This window comes from Paralichthys olivaceus, chromosome 4, assembly GCF_024713975.1.
Source record: "Paralichthys olivaceus isolate ysfri-2021 chromosome 4, ASM2471397v2, whole genome shotgun sequence".
In the NCBI taxonomy this organism is placed as follows: domain Eukaryota; kingdom Metazoa; phylum Chordata; class Actinopteri; order Pleuronectiformes; family Paralichthyidae; genus Paralichthys; species Paralichthys olivaceus.
Genome location: NC_091096.1, coordinates 14,067,678 through 14,089,458, shown reverse-complemented (window position 1 = coordinate 14,089,458; position 21,781 = coordinate 14,067,678). Strand labels below are relative to the sequence as shown.

General features: G+C 42.3%; 2 protein-coding genes and 1 non-coding gene across 3 annotated transcripts; 2 read left to right on the top strand and 1 right to left on the bottom strand.

The window, feature by feature from the left end:
• The first annotated feature begins 422 nt into the window (after positions 1 to 422).
• Positions 423 to 4,488, top strand: LOC109638087 (betaine--homocysteine S-methyltransferase 1-like). The gene is made up of 8 exons (XM_020100876.2): positions 423 to 556; positions 1,842 to 1,974; positions 2,106 to 2,218; positions 2,319 to 2,510; positions 2,608 to 2,755; positions 2,920 to 3,102; positions 3,561 to 3,789; positions 4,074 to 4,488. The coding sequence occupies exons 1-8, from the start codon at positions 536 to 538 to the stop codon at positions 4,189 to 4,191; spliced, it is 1,137 nt and encodes a 378-aa protein (XP_019956435.2). The 5' UTR covers positions 423 to 535; the 3' UTR covers positions 4,192 to 4,488.
• A 3,321-nt stretch (positions 4,489 to 7,809) lies between these two features.
• Positions 7,810 to 21,775, top strand: LOC109638108 (junction-mediating and -regulatory protein-like). Its single transcript, XM_020100906.2, has 10 exons — positions 7,810 to 8,964; positions 11,383 to 11,556; positions 15,453 to 15,603; positions 16,280 to 16,449; positions 16,540 to 16,705; positions 17,308 to 17,477; positions 17,906 to 17,989; positions 18,071 to 18,166; positions 18,254 to 18,767; positions 18,850 to 21,775. The coding sequence occupies exons 1-10, from the start codon at positions 8,164 to 8,166 to the stop codon at positions 19,155 to 19,157; spliced, it is 2,634 nt and encodes an 877-aa protein (XP_019956465.2). The 5' UTR covers positions 7,810 to 8,163; the 3' UTR covers positions 19,158 to 21,775.
• On the bottom strand, positions 13,547 to 13,618 carry trnaq-cug (transfer RNA glutamine (anticodon CUG)). The gene has a single exon. It is a non-coding gene; the product is annotated as a tRNA-Gln (tRNA).
• Positions 21,776 to 21,781: the final 6 nt, after the last annotated feature.

Below are 21,781 nucleotides of genomic sequence, written 5' to 3'. Positions count from 1 at the left end.
TCATGTTTGTCTTTCTTTCTTTTATTTTTTTTCTTTGTGAATTGTGTGGTGGCCCTCGATTGCAAAACACAAAGAATGGTAACACAGATTTTTTTTTTTAAATTGACCAAATTTTGCATCATGGAAACTGTATTTTTCACTCAGTCCAGCTCACAGACAAAATCTTCAAAACATAAAATAAAATCGCTGCCTCATTTTTAGATTATGATATTACAAGTTATTATTATTATAAAGGGTACCATAAAGGTTTTTGTCTTTGCCTGACCAGTCCTGTTTGGAGTTGATCTTTCCTTCCACTAAAAGTTTAATTTTCTCATAATTCTTGGACATCTAAAGCAAAAAATTAAACCCTCACATATTTAATCTTTTCCTGAAAAGGAAATATTCGTTTTAAGTGCCACTTGGCTTTACCATACAACCTCTTTAATCTCGCGAGATTAGCGCACTGATTGCCGCACACAGGCCACATTCATAGAAGTAGGCCAGAGAGCAGTGTGACAGCTCTCAGTTGTTCCAGCTGCAGAGAGAAGCAGTGATGGAGAGCAAGAAGAGCAAGGTAACAGCAGAACTCAGCTGGTGGTTTGTACAGAAATCTGCATGTTTGCTTTATTCTTTAGAACTTCAGAAACAAAACTGTTCAACTGCACTTGTGGAGGCTGTTTTGTAAACATGTATTATCTTATATGAAGTATTCACGTGCACCCATAGACACTTTTCTGGGGTGCTGTTGTGCACAGCTTCCCTTTCAACAAATGTTTGATTCAATAAAAAATGTAATATCAGGTCGGTGGATTAGACTTCGTCTCGATCCTCCCTCCCTCCGCGTCTCAGTGGTGAGGACACTGGAGCTGGGGACATTTCTTGATTCATCGCGATGCGGACGTGGAGACAGAACATAATCGATTCATGTTGTTTTTAGCACATTATAGCACCTTCATACAGTAAAGGTAGCAAAGTTAGTGCTTTAAGCTGCAGCACCGAAGTCTAAACTGAATGAATGTGAAATCAGTGTGGAGACCACGGACCACTGTCATAGACTTACTGTTACAGTCTGATTTATGAATTGAAAACGTTATCTTGTAAATGACAGCACACTCGTAATAACAGTAACAGTCTATAATACTTTTTAAAGCACTTTCTAAAGTTCACATTTGACTGATTGAACTAATATTAACTGATAAAAAGAAGCCAGTGTGTCTCTGTGTGAACTGTTGAGTGTGGGTAATATCAGTTGTTAAGTAAGTCAGAGATGTCACTTTAAAAACAAATGTTTTAAACAAATAAAGTGCCCTTCTTCTCACTTGAGCACCTGCCCCCAACATGTGCACGACCCTGACATGAAGTATTGATGTATTTGGATGGAATGTTTTGTTTAGATTGCCTTATCTCACCTGGTCTCTTTGTAGTGTTTGAAATCATGGTATTCATAGTATTCCTGTTGCATAGTATTTGGTCTCTTATTACAAATGTTCTTATTGTTTTTTAATATAATGTTTTTATCTAACAACACTAATATGAATTTAAAAAAAGTTCAAACCGTGCAAGAGAAAGATGCAATAAAATGTATGTGAAGCACTTTGTGACTTCTCTCTGGGAATTGTGCTTTACTAAATAAACTTAACTTACTTATTTGAACATATATATAAACATTGTGTCAGTCTCTCAGTAAAAAAGAACCTGACTTTCAAGTGAACAGAACACACTGTATTGTGACATACCATGCCAGCTACAGGAGTTGGGTGGTTATGTCACGTGTACATGTCGTGTGTGTGTGTATGTGTGTGTGTGTGTGTGTGTGTGTGTGTGTGTGTGTGTGTGTGTGTGTGTGTGTGTGTGCTCAGGGTATCTTGGAGCGTCTCAATGCTGGGGAGGTGGTTGTAGGAGATGGAGGTTATGTAATGCAACTTGAGCGACGTGGCTACGTGAAGGCAGGACAGTGGACACCTGAGGCGGCTGTTGAACACCCTGAAGCAGGTGCATGTTACATAATCTGTCAGTTATTAGAGCAGCAGACTCTGTTAATGCAGATATCTTAGATGCTTATCTATTTGCCTGCATTTATTCCCCAATAAGACAAGCCTATACTCTCTCCATCACTCCGACAGTGCGGCAGCTACACAGGGAGTTTCTGAGAGCAGGAGCCGATGTCCTCCAGACGTTCACCTTCTACTGCAGCGAGGACAAGCTGGAGATCAGTGACAATGTCGGCAACATCACTGTTAGTAAAAAAAACAAGAACAAGCAATAAGTGAAGATAGAAACAACTCTATTATTCTGTTTACAATAGTGTCAATCTAATTTTATCGTTTCTGATTTAGGGGGCGCAGATCAACGAGGCAGCCTGTGACCTCGCCAGGGAGGTTGCCAACGAGGGGAACGCCCTGGTCGCTGGATGCGTGTCTAAGACGCCCTGTTACGAGAACAGTCGCAATGAGCCCATGGTCAAGGCCATTTTTAAGAAACAAATGGACGACTTCCTCAAAAAGGATACTGATTTCTTTATAGTAGAGGTATGAGCAGCTCAACAAAAGGAATATTACTCTGCTTCAGGTCTGCTTTTTGTGTCCCAAGTGATTGTTCCTGATCGGATGCACATGTCTCCTGCAGTTTGTCGATCACGTGGAGGAGGCAGTGTGGGCAGTGCAGGTGCTGAAGACCAGCGGTAAACCAGTGGGTGCAACACTGTGCATCTCCCCTCAGGGAGACATGCAGGGAATCCCACCTGGAGAGTGTGCAGTCAGGCTGGTCAAAGCTGGTACGTTCAACCTCCTGTGTTCTGATGCTTTAAATCATATTTCAACTGTACAACCTGAATGTGTGTGTCTGTGTGTGTCTGTGTGTGTCTGTGTGTGTCTGTGTGTGTCTGTGTGTGTCTGTGTGTGTCTGTGTGTGTGTGTGTGTGTGTGTGTGTGTGCGCAGGAGCTGACATTGTTGGTGTAAATTGCCACTTGGACCCTCTGACGTGCATTGACACAGTGAAGCTGATGAAAGAGGGATTACAGAAAGCTGGTCTCAAAGCCCACCTCATGATCCAGCCGCTGGGCTTTCACACCCCTGAGCGCAACTTCAGTGGATACATCAACCTACCAGAGTTCCCCTTTGGTGAGCATTTGTGTTGTGCAGAATTTTTTTTTCTTATACCTCCGCCAAGACCCAACAATCATCTTATGATACCACAATTAAATTCAATAGATGAGGATTTTTATTTTGATATGCACCAAATTTCATCAAGATCCATAGTTTATTTTTTGAGAAATCAATGGAAATGCTGAAAATCCCACAACATTAAAGAAAGTGAAAAATCCAGAATACACCCCCAGATCCAGATGCACTGTGGGAGTGGGTTCTTCCTTGGCTCAAGCCCCACCCCTCTGCAAAATTTCATGGAGATCGGTTGAGTAGTTTTTGCGTAACCCTGCTAACTAAGAAGATAACATAACCTGCTTGACGGAGGTAACTAGAATGACACTCAGTACTCAATATGCTGTTAACTCATCATATGTGTAGCTTGATGAGCTTCGACATCATTTTATAAATCATGTATTTTACTCTCCTCTCAGCATTGGAGACCAGAGCAATGACCCGCTGGGACATTCATAAATATGCCAGGGAGGCTTACGATGCAGGAATCCGCTACATCGGTGGCTGCTGTGGATTTGAGCCCTATCATATCAGAGCTATATCAGAGGAGCTGTCTGCAGAGAGAGGATTCCTCCCTCCTGCCTCAGAGAAGCATGGGCCCTGGGGAGCTGCTCTGGAGCTGCACACCAAACCCTGGGTCAGAGCCAGGTAAGACCGACAATCCCACCTGACCTTGGTGGGAGAGGTGAGGATGGGAGAACATGCAAACTGCACCACAGTCCTACATTAGTCTGTTTTTCAATGACGCTGCAGTATCTGCATCGAATGTGGACAGAAGACTGAAAACAGTGGCACATAAAGTACACACAGTGTATGGTGCTGAGTGACACTTATCATATAGGATGCCAAAATAGAGGGTAAACTAGGAAGTGTGTGTTTCTGCTCAGTACAGGTTTTGGTTTGTAGCCAACTAAATTCCTAATTTGTCGTAGGTCTCGCCGAGACTACTGGGTAAACCTGTTGCCTGCTTCTGGACGTCCCAAATGCCCCTCCATGAGTACACCAGCCGAGGATTACGGGCATCGGCTTAAATCCAACATACCAACCTAATTGTGTCTGTACTGCACAGTGTGTTGTAATCTTTGTGCAAACAACCATGTGTTTAAGCAGCTCTTTAACAGAGACTCATTCATTCATTTGTTTTTTACCCTCTTTGTATGATGGCTTGATTATTGTGGATCACACACATCTAACACTATTCACAAACCTACTATGCTGTTTTTTTACTAGTTAATACATTTACTCCCTGTAAAATCTCTCCACAGTCACTTGATGAGTCACTGATTTTTGTAATTTTCTAACATGTTAACTGTATTCATTAAAAGAATAATCACTGTTTCACCAACAGTCTTGTTTTGTCAATAATTACAAATTACAAAAGTCATACTTCCAAAATTAAAATGAGGGTTATTTAAGGCTTCTGGGAAAAACCTTTCACCAGGTCATCATCATCCCAATATGCTTAGCTGAATATTACACTGCAGCTTTCCTTATATTTCTGAGCTTTTTCATTCTCAAGCTGTTTCACATGACTTGTCAAACACAGGTTTAACATATCTGGTTTAGAAGAGAGGGGGTGTGGTGTAAGACCCTAGAGAGGGACAAATTAAAAACATGTAATTATAATACAAATTAATAACTGTATTTCTATAGCACTTATCTAAGCAAAGTTACAAAGTGCTTCACAGGAAAAATAATAAAATCCATGGCTAGAAGAAGAATACACTATAATAAAAAGGTATTCGATTCAGTTCAATGTTTTGTGCCACAGAGTAATTTAACCATCACATTTGAGCTCTGTAAGACTCGTTGTAATGAAAATAATAACTTCAGTTGAACCTTGGTGTCATCAAGTGTTTCAGCCTATTAATCACAATAACATTGAGAGAGGCTGAAAGTGAATCTGACTGGCTACTGGCTTGTAGACACTATTAGTCTGTGTTCAGTGGGAGTGATACATTTAATCTCATTTTGCAATCCAACGTTTTGAAAACCTGACAGACCTTTGTACAAATTGTTAATCATTGAAGTCTTTGTACCTTTCACATTGAGTCTCACCTCACTTCACCTGGAGCGCATTACTATAAACATGACGGAAAATATACAATGGGAGAACATGTTGGTTAAATATACATTGTCTCTGTGTTTCCTTAAAACAAGTCAAAGTGGAAAAAAGTTCAGAATTGAAAGTTCAAATTGATGTACTTTTAAAAGTCGACATGTATTTGTTAGTATTTGTGTGCATTTTCGCACCTGTGAGCTTCACCTCAACAATGAGAGGTTGTGTTGTCCTGAACAGTTAAACATGTAGTTAAACATACACAGCTCATATATAATAGCTCATATAAGAGATACTCATCCATAAGATGAAGATCACATCTTGTTGTGATTTGCACTTTGGACTTGAATAAAGTCGGAATAAATAATTGACAGAAACCAAACACCGTGACAGAAACAAAACTGCCCCCTTGTGTGGAGAGGGTGCAGCTGTTCGTGGTCTTAGATGAGTCTGATTTATAGATTAAATGCAACTAAAGTTGGGAAAACATAAAACATTTTGTAGTAGTAGAAACATGTGGGTTTGCTGAGGTAAGAATGGTTGGGTCTAGTGAAAAAAACTGCTGGTTCGGATTTAAGCCACAGCTGAGGAGTTTAATGCAAAGAGGAAAACTTGTGTCAAGCTTCCAAAATCTTCTATACACAAATGAAACACAGGTTGTGTTGACATATCACTACACAATCATGCCACAAAACTACAAAACATTTTCCCTTCAGTGGATGAATAAACACAGACTGTGTTGTTTTTCACTTGTTCCTCCCACTTTTGGTTCTTATGACAATAACCCTCTCTCCTCTCCCGGAGAGCCAACGGGGCAGTGTTTATTTACCTCAGGTATAACATTACAGCTCAAGAGGCTCTCTATAGATTCTCTTTAGAGGAAGATGAACATATTTATGTCTTTTTTTATTCCCTTTCTTAATATGAGGGTACCACAGATCAACTTCATTTCCACATTTTCGTCACTCCATGTGTTCAACAGCAGCCAACACTATCCTCTTTAAGCTGGAAACCATCGTCTAAATGTATAAACTGAATTTATTTGTCACAGATGAAGATAAAGAAAACTCAAGTGAATGTACTTCGACTGTAGAGTTTGAGTGTGTAACTTGCCACCTCACCATAACACCAGCCTGTCTCTGTTTTGAAACCTCTCCCTCTCCTCCTCAGCATTCTTAGCCAGATCATCATAAGTCAGTATTTTATGAGAAACTTTGATTGAATTTGTTTTAGACTTTGAGAAGGACACCGGGGGTCTACACAGGAATGCACACACATTGTGCCAGGGGTCTCGGTCAGGGCTCATCGCAGCAGCTGCAATCGCCGTTGGAACCCATAAAGCATTTCTCTTGGTGTTATCAGATGTGATGCCCCCTCCTGTCATCTAAAAAGTTCAGCCAAAGTCTTTAAACAAGGACAACGCAGCTGCTCTCTCCTACACCTTCTGTGACAACTCAAACAGAAGACAAAATGCATCTCTTTATTTAAATCGCACATTTGTAAAAAAAAATTCCAAATGATTTGAGTGATTATTGCAAGCAGTTGTTGTATAAAAACGATATATCACTATAACTTTAGTTTTAAATCCTTGTTTTTTTAAATGAATGTGAAGGATTTGAAGAATTCGAAAGTGCAATACATCCTGGACAGCTGTTTATTTAAGGTGAATATAATTTATATCAAATGATGAGGAATATCATTGATGTTCAACAATTGTTGGGATTGTATTTCATTGTATTGTATTGTATTGTATTGTAATATTTTCTTTTATGTATTTAATGTTCTATTTTGCATTTATATGATTGTATTAGTTACTATTGGTTACTGTTAGTTTCAGTAATGTAAGTTCTACACAATTATACATGCATACAAATAAAAACAACGAGTAAAAGATTTGGGAAGACGGTATTTATGTCATCATTTTAAAAAGGAGGTACTTAGCTGTGTAATTCTTTCTCTGCTCTTTGTAAACACTGCAGCGACACGCATAGATCCATGACGTCAGCACGTCCTCACGTGCCCTGCTGAAGTTGATGTTGCTTTCAAGTACCTTCAGGACAAAGTAGCGCTTCTTCGGTCTCTCTTCTCCGCCCTGAAAACACAGCTCGATCGTTGCTCGTTGCAATCCACGCTTTTCTCTAATAACAACAACGATAACACGACATGTTGTGTATTGAGTGGCAGCAGAAAAATCACACACACGCTTGTCAAAATCACCACAACTTTCTTCTGATGTACTCACAAATTCGAAATGAGTGAATATGAGCTATATGAAAGTATATATGATAAAAGACTATCATGCTGATATATATAGTATTTGTTTCGTTTTGATTTATAACCTACAGAATCGTTCCCGTGTTTAGTAAATTCCTACGTTGTGAAAACTTGGGAATTCCGATATTTCTCCCAGCACATGAAAGCGGCACCATTACCTGTGAATGGTGAAGAAAACACGTTGTTGTGAGTTTGTGAGACGATGCTAACATTAGCACAATGCTAACAACACGTTCACATTGACCACAATACCGCTGGTGTGTGAACGGTGCTGCGTTCGAGTCCCGTCGTTACTGTGATGATGATGAGGAGGAGGAGGAGGAGGAGGAGGAGGGAGGTCTGGAGCGGACTGAGCGGGGACAGAGGATGAGCGCCGCCGCAGCTGGTAAACAAATACATGTTGTGTGTCGGAGGAGACATGAGACATAACAGCGACATTAGGAGGTGAAGCGGGCAGAGGAACAGTTGTTGAGGGCAGGTGGGGCAGAGATGGGAGACGACGGCGCACTGCTCCAAATTCATCCGCTTGAGCGAAGGAGGAGGAGGAGGGCAGCGCTCCGGGCAGAATATCCTCCGAGAGGAACCGTTGTTCGGTAAAACACGCAGCTGTAAACACCGCCCCACTGCGCCGCATCCCACTCCCCAAACAAGCGGCCGGGACCGTCTCTGGTCCATCGCTTTAAGCAGAAATGTCCTTCACGATGGAGGATAACTTGGAGTCGGGCTGGGTAGCCGTCCGCCCCAACGCCTTCGAGGAGAAGGAGAAGCATAAATTCGTCTTCATCGTGGCCTGGAACGAAGTGGAGGGTAAATTTGCGGTTACGTGTCACAACAGGACGGTGCAGAGGAGAAGCTTCGGCAGGGATCCGATGCTGCTGGTGGAGGCGACTGGTCAAGATGGAGACAAAACAAAATGGCCCGAAAGTCCTGTCAGGGATAAAGTGTCCAGCAGGAGTCCGGCTGGGAGAGGATCCGGAGGGGCTGCGGTCAAAGCCAAGTCCTCGATGGCGACTAAAGCAAGTCCTGTCAAAATCCAAACTGTGGTCAAACCTGCAGCATCTCCCGTTGGTCCCGATCCTGAGTCCCCCTCTCTGGACAGCCTGGACCTGGAGGAGCTGGACGCTCTGAGCCGGGAGGACTGCAGCTGGGCCGGGCTCTTCTCCTTCCAGGACCTCCGAGCCGTCCACCAGCAGCTGTGCTCGGTGAACTCGGACCTGGAGCCCTGCCTGCCGGTGTTTCCCGAGGAGCCGGTTGGGATGTGGACGGTGCTCTTCGGCCCGGCGGAGGTGTCCGAGACCGAAATGGATGAGCTGTGCTACAGGCTGCAGGTGTACCTGGGCTACGCGCTCGACACGTGTGGGTGGAAGATCCTCTCGCAGGTTCTGTTCACGGAAAACGACGACCCAGATGAGTACTACGAGAGCCTGAGCGAGCTGCGGCAGTCCGGGTACGAGGAGGCGCTAGGCCGTGCAACAAAACATCTGCAGGAGGTGAGAGATTCACTGATCCTCCCACAGCATCACCCTGCACACACCACCTGCCTATTTCACATCTGCACGACACATCCACATATAGATCATCCCATGAGGCCACACCAGCTACTGGAATCTGTGTCAGACCATAAAGATGGTGAGGGAATGTGATGTACCAGCCATTAATCTGAGGAGGATGGCCGCTTCCCATTAAGTGCCAAACAGTGGAGCACAGGCTCAGAGAAAGCATGGCCATGATACTGTATTGATGATCTTTATAAGTCACACAACCAGAAAACTCATAAAAACTTCAGTAAACTTGAGTAAAAACTAAAAAAACACTTTATCTTATCTGGGAAATATAAATAATCCAGTACACTCATCCATGTGACCTCTTTTCAGGCTTTGCAAGATCACTTTGTTAGCATCGCACATTAGATCCCTACAGCATGAGGATAATTGAGATCTGTGAGAAAATAGACGTTACAGTATGAAACAAGCTGTAAGACTGTCGACTCTGTAGACTTCGGCAAGACAAAAAATATACAGACGTGTCCTGTTACACTCCCACACTGAGCAGAATGTTGACAGGGACAATGTTGATGTTTTTCTTTAAAGAAGTCCTCAGAAAACCAGCAGAGGAATCAACCCCACATACTTGTCAATGAGAGAAGAAGAATGTGTAAAAATCATCATCTCATCTCACCCACCACCACCACCACCACCAGCAGCAGCTAGTGATTGATTAACTGCTCCTAATATAAACAGACACTGTATATCTCTGGCTCTTACATTGTGTCTCTTATCAATGGTGGTAGATTAATGCATCCTTGTCTCACGCAGCCAGACAGCGTAAGAGCTCCTTTGAGAGAGCAGGTGAGAGGGAGGGTTAATGGAAGTTTGCTATTATTAGCATCACAGCATTACTCCTGGCTATGATGGTAAATGGTAGATCAACATTACCTATGTTTACCCATGTTTAGGAAATAAAAATAATACTTAGGATTGTACACTTAGAAAAATAAAAAAAACATGCTTGTATCTCAAAATTGAGGACTGCAATGGACTTTAACAGGATTTCCTTAAAAACACATTCAGGTCCCTACAGCTTATTCAAAATTTAGAGGTAAGAGTTCTGACTTAAATCAAAAGAACAGGCCACATCGCCCATGTTCTTAAATCTCTACACTGGCTGTCAGTAAGCCACAGGATCCTTTATTTATTTCATGGAGTGAGTGTCTGCGAGTGGTACCCAGGACAAAGAGTAAACAGGGAGAGGCAGCCCTTAGTCATTATGCAGCACAACGTTGGAACTCGATCCCTGATGATTTTGGAAATGCCTTGCATCCATTGCATCTTTTAAATCCAAACTGAAAACCTTTTTTCCACAAGTGCTTTAACATTGTTTTTTACCAAACTTTTTACAAAAACAAAAAAGATCACATTTTGTTTTTATTACATTGCTCCTTTGCTTTAAAGAGCGGAAGTTCACAGTACAATATATCTGTTTATGTTTACTGTCACTGCAAAAGTAAGGAGAGAGAGAGACTTAATGTATTTACCATGATGTGTTTATATGATTTTCTGGCCAAGGAGTTTCTTCTCTGCTCTGCTTCTGGCTGAGAAAAGAAGCTGTGAGCAGTATAGAGGAATCATCACAGTCATTCCACCCAGTCAGTCCCACACCCACTCCCATTTGCACACACACACACACACACACACACACACACACACACACACACACACACACACACTCAGGACAAAAAAACAGACACAGGAAGTGTTGCCTTACTGTCCTTACTGTGAAAAAATAAAACAATAACACTTCCATGATGCTGTGTTTATCCTGAGGATGAAGGAGGAGCTCCTGGTTTTATTCAGCTCCTGTCTGCAGTGGCAGCAGCAGTGCTCTGCAATTCATTTTAAAACAGTCACAGTTTCTTAGGAAATCTCTCTCTCTCTCTCTCTCTCTCTCTCTCTCTCTCTCTCTCTCTCTCTCTCTATCTCTCTATCTCACACACACATACATTGATCCTCCCACTCCATTTGGGGGCTGAGTTAATGGCTATTTCAGTGCTCGCCTGTAGCCCTACAGGATTGTTCAGTCTGGCAAAAATGTGTGTGCGTATCGATCGTTTTCCCAGCAGCAGGAAGGACTCTGCTTATTGAGTGCGCTCAGATACACTCCTATTATTTACTGTTACACAAAGCATCCCCATCGTCTGATAGCAAGGTGCAAGCTTCTGACATAGCTGTTACCCTGAAATACAGACACAAATCTGCAGATTACATTACAGCCACTTGAAGTTTGTTTGTTATCTGCATACAAAGACTGAAACGATTTTGAAACAGAATGTAGAAATGTGCCTGAAATTCTGAATGTTGTTTGTATGCTGGTTAGAATTAAACATGTTTGCATGTGCGTGTGTGTTGCAGCTGCTGGAGAAGCACAGGACCATGGACAGCATGGTGGAGCTGTTGGAGCTCTATGAGAAAGAAGACCTGGCTTATGGAGGTCTACTGGATGCCTCCACACAGCTGTACCAGTATCTGCTGCAGCCTTTCAGAGACATGAGGGAACTAGCGATGCTACGCAGACAGCAGATCAAGGTAACACTCAGCAGCGGTTTGAGTGTATATATGCACATTGCACATATGTAACAAATATTTTGCACCGTAGAGACAAACACTCCACATTTTGAATCCATTGACTCTTATGTCTGGGCCCAAATCCTGTAGCGACCCAGTAATTTGTTGGCATTTTACCAAACCTCCTCAACGTTTGGAGTCATGATGCTTCACTGACAAGAACACAGTGGAACATGATTTCAGTATTTCTCTAAAGACACAGACATGGACATAAAATAAAATATGAAATACAATGTGTGCTCACTGCAAGTTCTCTTAAACCAGGTTCTGCTCTGTGCATGTATGTGCATGTCTGACTGTGATGTGTCATGAAAAATGAATCCTCTTGTATATTCTGATTAGATACTTTTATGCTCATTAAAGCAATGGGAGGGGGTGAGATGTATCTAATTGCAAAGAGAAGACGGAGGCTGGTGAGTGGATAAACAGCAGCAAGTTTCAGCAGCTTTGTTCAATCGTTGTGCTGCTGATGTCTCATTTATATTTAGCTCCGTGACTCACACACAGAACATCAGTAATAAAAACACTTCAGTATCATCACCTCACGACATCCGTCAACAATGAACACATATGGCCTTTTCTAACCTCAGCTGTGAACAGACTTCCTGTAAGGTTTTTTTCCTTTGCCACAGTATCTAAAGCACTTCTTGGATGTGGCATGTGGATGTTGAGTGACGCGCTGTGAGCCGCATGGATCTCCGGTTCCCTGACGTCTCGCAGAGACATGAATAAATGATATTGTGTGCAGTCCTATAGGTTTACAGCAGGCACAGGCTGATGCTGACACACTGGGATCAGCAGACGTGCAGCAGACTCTGAAAGATAGAGAGAGAAATTAAAGACCTCTGGAGTTTAGGTGTGGCTGAATAAAGTCTGGTTCCTCTGGGGAGCCGAGAACCTCTACTGTCAGCGGAAGACAGAAACGTAAGCAGGGTTTGATGTATATCTTTTTACAGAGGAGGGAAGTAAATCTGCAATTTTACATTCTACTGACTTAGTATGAACTATGGAAATAAAGAACAACAAGGCAGATCACATAGTAAAAAGTCATATTTAGTATAATTGATAAAAACATTTTTTACATCACTATTTTTCCAAATTTAAGCTGTGCAAAATTGAATTGCTTACTAAAGATAAAAGTTTTGTTGTCAATCAAATGACACTGCAATCTGGAATCAGACGAACAGAAGCAGTTTAATGGGGCTGTAGTCAACCAAAGACAATCCAGGTCGACTGGAATCATAACTGCTCTTCAACCAACAACTCGTTGAGATTTGGATATGATCTCTAAATTACCTGAATTAACCAGGACAATAAGCCTCTGAATAAAACAAAAAACCTCATATTTGCAGCAAATTAAACCATTTTAACCTATTAGATCAATCATTGAAATATGCAAATTATGATAAATTCACATTCAAAGCCTCAATCTTTAAACACAAAGTTTACGGAGCTTCCAAATGCACTCAAATGATCGTACTGGTTTCGGATGATGTGCTGGGTTGGTTGCTGAGCTGTGAAATACAAACTGCTGTTGCGAAGTTTACAGTCGACCTTTTCGTGATTGTTTTCCCAAATTGCAAGTGATGCAAATTACTTTTCTCACATTGTGCTGCTAGTTTGAAGCATGAGGAAAGATAAACGTTAAACAAGTTAAACTGTTTGGGGAAGTTCAAAGTTGTGTGATAGTGTAGGTGGTAACTTTTCTGATAGTGTGTCCGTCTTCTCGCAAGGTAACGGAGTAGGTTATTAATAGGTAACCAAATTTTTGTTTCGCTTTCCTCAAAATTACTTTCTCAGTAGTTAACAGTTTTTGCCACAGCTGACTGTTGCTCTCTGTCTCTCTGCTTCCGCTTCAAGGCATGAAATGAATTCAGGTATTTTGTGTGTAAACATGTTTGCACATTTGATCCCTCAGAGGCTTTGTCAGGATAAAAGCTGTCAAAAGAACAGGTCCCACCGAGATTTGAACTCGGATCGCTGGATTCAGAGTCCAGAGTGCTAACCATTACACCATGGAACCCTATAACCATGTGAAAGTAGGAAAGAGACACGGCCTTACACCTGTTCTTCTGGGTTTATTTATAGCGAGCATTTATAGCACTCCTACAAACTCTATGTCATTTATGATAACATACCTTCTTGACATGATCCAATGTGATGGATTCACCTCCTCAGTCACACATTGGAAATTAAACAGGATATCTTCTTGCTAAACCATTTTATACTTAGGCAGTTTGTCCTCTTCGGTATCCAGACTATAACAAGTTTGAGCACTTGTTGTATTGTTGTATCATGTGCAGATCTGCAATTTGAAATTTGTCAAATTTCTCATTTCATCAACAAGTTAGCAAAAAGACAATAGTGGCAAATGAGAGGTATTAGAAAGTCTTATAAAGTTTGTTTTTGAAAGTTAAAGCCAGACTGAAATCTGAACTTGGGTCACTGGCTCCAGCATGCAGAGTACTAACTTTAACACCACACAGAACCATGTTATGTAATCCAATAACTAAACACTTGTTCACATATTAACAGTAACCAACTGCTCTGTCAATTGCACTGCACGTTATGCTGTCTAAGTAAAAAAACTATGTGAGTCTGGCACATATGATATGATTCAAATGATGAATTAAAAGAATAAGTTGAATCAACAGAATAAAAGAGGAAAGCTAAATATCCTTTAACTGTGTTTTTTAACCCTTTGCATAGACAAAGTGTTGACAAAAGTTTGAGCACGTTGATGACAGAATTGTGTAGACGTTGCAGATGAGAGCAGCATCAGCCAGTTTTTGAGTCATAGTGTCTCTATATCATAACCATCCTCTATTCTTATGCAGTAAATTCAAGTTAGATTTGAAATAGTTGGTTGATGCAACACTAACATGAGTCACTGCATATGAATACAACAGTTCTTAATTTAAACAATGATAAGGATGAAATAAACCAGAGGAGTGAGCACAGCAGGAAGTTGCAGTGGTAAATGATGCTGGTGCACTGCTGGCTCGTGCACTGTGAGCCGAGGTGCAGAGGTAACTCAGGGTCACACAGAGATGCTGCATAACTCAGTTACCCATACTGCTCTTTTTCCTTCTTTTGTTACACTGCTCTTCTTTTCCCCTTTGACATTTGGTTGATTATATTTTGGTCTTTAATTCAATATTATTTAATCGGCCTTGCTCTGTGGAAGATTGTTTTGTCTGTATGGAGATATAGTAATGTCAGTACTCATTGTAACACTTTCCTAATGGTCCTACAATATTTAATATGTAAATGAGGCTTTAAGTGGTTGTTTAAGTCTATATAAATATGATTCTTTCATCTACAGGAACAATAAACAATAGTTTTACATTTCGATATAAATACGGTTTTGATATTTTTGTAAGTTGGTTGAAAATGGATTCAATGTTAACCTTGTGACACCGACGCTGATATTTGTATGAAGAAACTGTGTTTGCAAAAGTGTATGAATGTGTGTCAGAATGTGCACATGTGCAAAACACTACATATTACTAGTGAACCGTGTGGTGAATCCATGTCAGGAGCTGCCATCCTTTCTCTCTCACCAAGATAATAACGATCCTGATATGATTTATTGTGACCTACACTTGTTATCTGCTCCCTCCAATATGATCTGATGCAATTTTTTTCTGACGGCTCATTTACTTTTGCTACTAAGTGGCAGTAATGTGTCACATATTTTGCAATCCAGCTGCTCAGAATCTTAAACAGAAACAAGCAGCTTCATATACTTTTTTCAACCTTTTTTTATCACCTTATATCTGATGTGCATTTATCTCTTGTTTAGACTATTATAGCTCATCACACTCCCTCACCTTTGTCATTGTCTCTCTCACCAGATCTCCATGGACAATGACTACTTGGGCCTAAGGCGGATAGAAGCGCTAAAGAAGGAGGACTGTGACTGGCAGAAGAAAGCTCAGGAGGCAGTGCTTAACATCCAGGAGTTTACAGTCAAATACTTTGAGATCACTGCCAGAGCCCAGAAAGGTATGGCATGCTGTCACTGCCAGTGCCAATGTCGAGTCAATAAAGCAGCAGAGGAATGACTTTGAATAATTACACACACACACACACACACACTCACTCACTCACTCACTCACTCACTCACTCACTCACTCACTCACTCACTCACACACACACACACACACACACACACACACACACACACACACACACACACAGAAATAACACGCAGTGTTAGCACTGGCCTGCTATTGACCTGTGTGTGGATTTCAACGCCAGGGCTAATGTGATTTGGTAGTAATGAGACAGCACACACAGCCATGCTTTGACAGGGACTGGAGGAAACAAGGACGACCTATTGATCAGACAGCTCTGCCAGCAGATCCTCTCTGTGCAGGGTTTCTCCACAGTGGGTCCCTGCTTATCCCAGTTTTTCTCCAATGCTGATTTTTCCATCGGTTATATGACACTTTTTAGATCAAAAATCAATAAGTGAGGGGCCTCAAAGGCAGATCACAAAGAAAGATGTTGTAGTGTTCAAATGTGGCCAATAGATGTCTCTCTCTGCATAACTGTAATAAACCTTTAAGTCATCACATTAAAAGAAGTGACTGACTCCCTGACAGGAGCATATGTCACATTTAACTGTGTGAAGTGTAACTCAGCTACCTCTACTTGGTGTTTGTGTTTGCGTGTGCAGGGGTGTTCGAGCGTATGAAAGTGGACCAGCGTAAGTTTGGCAAATCCTCGTGGACGGCGGCGGTAGAGCGCATGGAAAGACTGCGCTACTCTGTCGCCAAGGAAACCCTGCAGCTCCAGAGAGCCAGGGAGATCAGTCTGGAGCAGAGGAAACACACCCTGCGAGACGAGGTGTGGTACTGACGCTCAACAGCATCCAAAACACACATGCACAGACACAAACACACTCACAGACAGTTGTTCTTTGATCTGTCCTCTCAGATGCAGAGTCTGTGCAGCAGTGAGGATGCAATGATCCTCTTAGACCACATGGAGACACAGTACTATGAGCTCCAGCTGCAACTGTATGACATCCAGTCAGATATACTACAGTGTGAAGAGCTGCTCCTCACCGCACAGCTCGACAGCATTCGCAGACAAATGACAGGTACGACCTGATTCTGGCTGAATTTACAAGCTACCAAATATGTTTTTAGGATTAGCTGCTTGTGATGCATTATCTCATTTACTGCATCCATAACTAGGGGTCGGGGCACCCCGGGGGGGTCGCGAGACAACGAAGGGGTGGTCGTGTGATCATTTTCAGAAATTGCATAGAAAAACAATTAGAGCATATTTTAGCCAAAATTGTTTACAAAAGATAAACAATTTTAAGCCAAAAAAATAAAACAAATCAGCTTTCTGATTTTATTTGCCCCCACATGACACCAGAGGTGATTGACAGCATTACTTGCAGCAAGTTAATTTACACCACGGAAAAATTGTGACTCGTGCAAGTAGGTAATTTTTTAAGTTGCGGAATACCAGAAATCAATTACCTTTGTCTGTAAAAATAATTTGTCTTTTTGTTTATTAAATAGAAAATAAAAAAAACATTGATTTTGATAGATAATTAGTCTGACGTGTGTTTTGATGCGAATGATACATGGATCAAGACTGTCTGGATTTTTACTGTGGTGCAGTATCACAGGAAAGATCTGTATCTTTGTGTCTGTTGAAGTCTTTATTCTTGTGTACACGTGCTTTCAGAGCGTCAGGATGAAGTTGTGTACTACGACACCTTTGAAAGTGCTGATGATATTACAGAGGATGATACTGCAGAGAAGGAAGAGCTGCGCAGACTTCAGGTCAGCACTCGACAGCTGGAGGCCAGAAGGGGGCGCATCACTGCCAAGCGCTCCTATCTGAGGAACAAGAGGGTGAGTATCATTCCCTCACACATTCATAAAGTGTAACTGGGGTTCTACATATGGTTAGTGCATAATAATAGTCATTACAGAATATAATAACTTAAATACCACTCTTTCTTTACAATGCACCGGCTGTAAAAAACGTATACACCTATGAAACTATGTAAATCCACAAGATAGATTTACATAGTTTCATTGGAACAAACAAATGCAGATGAAAATAGTATTTGATTTGTACTGCAGTATTCTTGACAATATTGAATTAAGTTGTGAGATTACCCAAAAGGTAGAAATGTAAAGAGCTATTAAATGTCCATTAACTATCCAGACAGTCAATGTTGCCTACAACAGAATTATAAAGGAAGCATTTGTTTTATTGATGGAGGTGTGTATGAAAACGTGTGGATCAGTGTGTTTTTCCACTCGTCTGTCTGCAGGAGATCTGTGTATCCAACCACACTCAGAAACAGCAGAATCATCAAACTGTCCACAAAGACTCTATAGCTCACAAGGTCTTACAGGTAGATGTGTTTTTTATCTGTGTATCTGTAAAGTGTTATCAGTAGCTCCGTCCTTCTCTAAGTCATTGAATACATTTCCAGCTGAAAAATGAAGAAGAGGAAGATGAGGAGAGGAAGAATAATAGAGTAAGTCAGGAGAGGCAGAGAACTCTGGACAGACTACGCACTTTCAAACAGGTATGTGTTCTCTTATTATCTGTAAGCGTTACTAAATGTTTCATGAAGTATTTTGTACTGATGAACTTATCTCTGCGTCCTCTCCAGCGGTACCCAGGTCAGGTGATTCTGAAGTCCACTCGACTACGTGTGGCTCACACCAGAAGAAGAGAGCGAGGAAGGAACGTGGAGATGAGCAGCGTCAGTGAGTGCGTCCAGCCGCAGAGCCCGCCGCTGTGTCTCAGCACCAGTGTGCAGACGGACCCCAGCTCCACGCTCACTACTCAGCCCGTCACGATCCTCACGGCGTCCCTCCCTCCGCTGCCTGTGCCCACTCCTACAGAGTCCTCCTGCTCCCCCTGCTCGCTGTCCTCACTGCTGGCCTCCCCTAGCTCCCCTCCACCTCCACCGCCCCCTCCACCTCCGCCGCCAACAAGGGAGGAGCATTCGCCTTCAGAGAGCCCAGGCTGGCACGGGCCAAAGGCTGAGGGGAAGAGTGCAACAGAAGAACTTTCTCTCTCACCGCTCGGCCCGTTCATCCCTCGTTTCTTTGACAGCAGCCAACTGTTGAGTGCCCGTAAAAAGCTGAGGAAAACTCCAGAGTTTGATGCCCACAGAAGAGGTACAGGACCATGTAATAAAAGTCTTTTAGATTATTTAGCTACAGTCACCAATCACAGTCTGTCTTCTTTTCCATCTTACAGTTAGCTCACCCATGGACGAGGTGCTGGCCTCCCTGAAGAGAGGAAGCTTCCACCTGAGGAAGGTCGACCAGCGATCTCTGCCCCCCTCCAAGGATGACGACGATACAAACAGCATCCTGGCACAGATTCGCAAGGGGGTCAAACTGAGACGTGTACCCCATAGAGAGAGAAAGGACAAGGGAGAGCTCCCGGCCTCCACCGACCCCCTGACCAGAAGCATTCATGAGGCGCTGCGCCGCATCAAGGAGGCCTCCCCGGAGTCTGACTCGGATGATGACGGGCTCGCTGGTCCTGACTGGGAAAGCTAGAGAGCTTGAGGCTCAGGCACAACGATTAACGCTCACACACACAAATGCCTGCACCCTCTGGCACTGCATGAACTGTACTGTACTGCATTGTAGAGAGCTGCGCTGTACTGCAAACACACACATATACAGTCACTCACTCACACAGCCCAGTCGCACATGTACAGTTCCCTGTGACTATGCCAGGACCTGAATCAAACTGAATACCACTAAATGCTCCGAAGGACAATGGTCGACCTGTTTGTTTTTCACACTGCACTCACCTCCATGAAGGACATGATCTGTGTTTCCTTCCACTGTATGTTACTGTGGTCTGACTGTAACAATGCCATGTTTTATTTTTTACTTTTGTCATTTGCGCTGTTGTAAAGCTCTGCACATTAACATTCAGAAACAGCACATCACACATTTTACACCGACACACTGTACTGACTTACTTTTTAATACTGAAAACCTCATATCTTATCTTTTCCAGTTGCTCCCAGGCATCGGGAATGAGAATCTGAAACTGTTACTAAGAATGATATGTGAGTATGTTTGCTGATTTGGGGTCATGAGGGAAAACCTAAAAGAAGATTACACAGAAAATTAACTTGTATCTGGATTTACTGCCCAGATTGAAAACCATGGCACCATCAGGCATCTCCCCTGTTTTTGCTCATCCAGTGTATGACTGATCGCACTGGGATACTCAGCTGGTTTTGTGTTGTCACATGAGGGTGTGGTGGCGTCAGACAGTGTAAAGACCCCTGCTTGTCTAATCTGACACTGTGCAAATACTGTAAATCCTTTAGTCTGTCATACCAGATTCGTGACCATCCCCCACACTTGTCTTCTTCCAGCCTCTGCCACCCCCAACCCACTCTGGGTGAGGGAGTATGTATCCATCCGTTTGACCTCAGTGTATGGTCAGGCTGGTGGGATATGGCGATATGTAGAGTCACTTATTTGTTTGTCACATCCAACATCTCTGACCTGCTGCTGGTCGTCTGGGGCAGGACGGCTGAAAGAGAGTTTCTTTACCAGAGTGGAGGTCACGGTTAACATCAGTAATCCTGCATCGTGTTGGCAGACTTGGTTGGTGGCTCCCAAACGTATGTGGGACAGTCATGGCTCAGCTGTGAGGGCGGTCACGCTTGTTTGAATGATGGATGGCATGTGGGAGGCTGGATTGTCTCGGAGCCGCAGGGAGCCACCGTGGGCTGTGGAGCAGGCGGTCGTGATTGATGCGGTTTCTCCTGGCGTCTTATTTACTTTCTCTCCTCTTCTCTATTGCATCTTCCCTAATTTCTTCCTCTGCACTCAGTGGGCAGAGCCGCACAGTGGGAGATCTGTTACTCACAGTGCTGGAGGTGAAAACACTCACACACACATGGACTCGTGCACTAAACTCACAGCCAACGTGAGCAAAAACATTCTAGTGAGTGTGCAGCCTTTACTGATAGTTTAAAAGATGGTTTCATCATATATGATACACATTCTGAATCACTTTATCTGTACAGAAACACATCTTTTTTGTTATTTGTTTTTTTTTTATCACTGGGGAAACGTTATCTCTGTAGTAGTTGAGGAAGCTTAAAAGTACTGAACATGCAGGTTAAGACCTAAAAAAAGTGGGATGGAAGGGACAGTATGAGTGGACCAGTGAGATGCTTAGTAGCATACAGTGACACACGTTTTTAACATGAAGCAAAAACGTGTCGTATACTAAGCTCTGAGTCAGAGCAGCCTCAGCATGCACATTCTTTAACAGCTTGGATGCAAATATTTGCATCTTTTTGTGCTTGTGTTGACATTAATCATGAGGTCGATGATGTAAAACTGAAAAGTTATGGAGGGTAAATGCAACATTATACAAATAATAATATCTGAGAAAATATCTCAGCAGAGCAGATCCGAGGCACTTTCACACGTCTTCTGTGACTGTCAGCACAAATGTTCTTCCTCATCATGTACTGTAGCATGAGACAGAGATCTAACCCTGAACTTAATCCTAACCCAGAACACACCTGGCTTGATGTCACTAAAACCAGTTTCCCAAAAGATGTAAGTGCTGGAGTTAATGTTGCTACTCCAAACAATGGCCAACAACGTGCTGAAAACTTTAAGGAAACTGAGTTGAGAAAGTGACACCTCCGCCATGACCTGTCTATCACTTGGGTTACCTTAGAAACAAACTGTCTCCTGTTTAAAACTGACCTTTAGCTGTTGATAACCTTCACAGAGCTTGTTTGTCGGCTAACTGTAATTTTCCATCGCTTTCTCTTTTTTATTTTGCTTTATTCCAAAGTATTTTCAGCCAAATTTGTTTGCTTCTTTACATTATCTATGTAGTCCTGTTATCCCCAAGCTCTATATATGTACAGTATATGACCCTCTGTGTGTATAAGCAGTCACTTGGCAAGTGCAATATCAGTATAAAGAAATGCACAAAAAAGGGATGAAACAACTGAATGGGTGATAATATGTTCAGATTACTTATTGCAGGTTGCAGTTGTTTTTACACAGATACTGTTCATTAAAGAAACCCTTTTGCCTTTAGTCCTACCACCTTCATTTATTCAGTTCTTTTTTTTTTTACAACCTTACCCCTGCATTTGAATAAAACCTTGTGAAGATTGTCTCTT